This window comes from Penaeus vannamei, chromosome 11 (genome assembly GCF_042767895.1).
Source record: "Penaeus vannamei isolate JL-2024 chromosome 11, ASM4276789v1, whole genome shotgun sequence".
Classification (NCBI taxonomy): domain Eukaryota; kingdom Metazoa; phylum Arthropoda; class Malacostraca; order Decapoda; family Penaeidae; genus Penaeus; species Penaeus vannamei.
Window position 1 is genome coordinate 26996434 of NC_091559.1, and position 2500 is coordinate 26998933.

General features: G+C 36.7%; 1 protein-coding gene across 1 annotated transcript in view; it reads right to left on the bottom strand.

Annotated features, from left to right (window-relative positions):
• Positions 1-2500, bottom strand: part of LOC113823463 (uncharacterized) — a gene marked incomplete in the record, with an annotated part of 70317 nt that overhangs the window by 47393 nt on the left and 20424 nt on the right. The window contains 1 exon segment of the mRNA XM_070127130.1: positions 1142-1327. Coding sequence (XP_069983231.1) covers positions 1142-1327 — 186 coding nt within the window.

Below are 2500 nucleotides of genomic sequence, written 5' to 3' on the forward strand. Positions count from 1 at the left end.
TATGTCTGTAAAGTACTAGGCTGTGATGGAGAACAACAAAGTATCTTAACTTCCTTTTGAAATACATCTGACACAAAGGATATGACATGGAAATGACACTGCCAAGGGAGACAACTGCAATGTGAGCAGTAAAAAATAGTCTAACAACAAAAATGCTAAATAAAGTAACAAGTGAGCTGATGCCACAGGGGAGTATAAAAAAAATAAATGAAAACTGCATAAAGGTGTAAATCAAGGCATTTTTTTAAGAAAAAGCTAAGTAGCAATATAACCATAAAGCAAGGCAGCTGTACTTAACAAAAAAGACAAGTGCTATATAAAAAGATGGTCACATGGAGTTTTAAATACAAATGCTTTAAATACAGACTAAAACATGAATCTAAAGCAGAGAAAAAAGTACCTGTTGGTAAAATAAAGTATTAGTCACAAGATATCATGCTTGGTGTAGTGTCCAGAGAAAAAGTATACCATGGGCTCATAAATCATTCAAAATTCATTATTTCCTATAAATTTTGTTCTAGAGATAACCTTGCTTTCTTCTTTATACTTTTGATGCCTTTAAGGATTAAGCTGTCATTTTTGTCATTTCTCATGCTTCCACCCCTGAAATTTGAACCATATTGACTAATGCCATTCTCATTCTCCTTTCAGGAAATAAAAATGTTTTCCATTTTTACTTCCAGTCTATCAAAAATCAGCAATATGTGCAAGCCTGGTATTGGGACTAAATATTCAATCTATTACCAGTTTATTCAATAGTTGTCATCCGTCCTCAACTGTCAGAGCACACTAATCATAATTTTCTAATAAATCAAAAGCCCATGAAATCTTAATGTCCCTGATGCCTACATGCTTTACATCCCCTTAGCCTCTCAGGTTCTCCTATGGCAGCAAAAGTCACTGCAAGTCATCATGTTTATTCCACTTTTTTTAATATTACTGGTATGCCGATGAGTAGTCAAGCAGTCGTAACTCAGCATGCTTTTCCTTACAGATCAAGCTATGGATTACAGTGCAGGAGAGTAAGTGTTCAGCCACTAGCACCCCAAAGGAGAAGACACAGAACATGAGGAGTGAACATCTAAATGACTCAGATGGACTGGAAACTGTTGATGCAGGCTGCTAGCTCCTTCTCACAAACCTGCTATTTTCATCTCCTTGGCTATGTCAGCTACACTGAATCTGGGCTGCTTGCGAGGGGCATTGGGGGAGTCACGCGGGAGGATGGGCAGTCCCCGGTGGAAGGTGATACCATCCATCCCCTTATCACGGGTCTGCACCACCCCCCGTTGGACATACCCAAGCTGGCCAGGGCCGAGGTAAGGATCTTGAAAGACGTGGTGTGGGAGTTCCATGTTAGCCAAGTGTACATATCTTTCTTTTTTCACTTTTTTCCCCTTTCTTTTTTGTCTTTAACACTTGTTACTATGTGCTAATGAAATGTTAAAACTTAGATTACAATAAAATTGTAATAAGGCCTTAGTGCCAAGAATTCCATTCGTGCCCTGTCTTAGTATTTCAATCTTGTGTACAAAAGATATGATGGTGACATTGGGAGATAGAGAAAAAAATAAAACAAAATAATAATAATAGCAACTAGAAGCACTTTTGGTCCCATTTTTTCTCATATCTACTTTTCAAGACTACTATCTGAGTAAAAAGCATTAATCATTGTTCTTAATATGTACCACTTATCCAAAATATACCTCATTTTCAAGATAATTTCTACTTTTATTTTTGGTCTTGCTTTCGTCCATGCACATACACACACAAAACAGGATCATTTATCAGATCTTTTTCACAAACATACAACAAAAAAACTAATTTAAACAATAATAAAAGCTTTAATCTTTTAAATTTCTTAATTGAAACCTTCCAAGAAAATAATAATTGTATATACAAGCAGAGATAATATCCTTATGCTCAATATTGTAGATTTAAGGGGACTGTCCCTGATGGAGGGGGGGAAGGGGTTTGAATTGAGTTAGTTAGCGTATAGTATAGGTACATGGATGAGGAAACTACCAAACAGCTATTAAGCGCCTGCTATGGCTCGTTGTCTTGCAGCCGGCGCGCGAGTCCCTCAGCACCCGGAGAGGTACGTCGCTAATGAGCACCCAGGTACACCTATGTGGACTTTTGCTTGCGGCAATCGTGCATAAGGCATTTAATTATGACATTGCGCATAGATAAGAGTTCGTGAATGTTCAAGGAACACTTTTATACCAATATCAGGAAAAAATTATATCACTGTGATTTATGACGAAATATTTTGTGAAATATATCTAAAAAAAAATTTAAGTTTTGTGTCCTTTTACACACGAAATATGCTTTGATCGAGACTCCCTGGTAATATGTTTTAGTTTACGAGGTAATATATACGTATATCACATACCAAGCACTAATGTTTAAAAATAGCCTTATAAGGAAGGATTGAAATATTTCCGTTACATTTAGCTCAACAGTCGGTACATCACAGCAGGGGGCAATTTGAATTGAT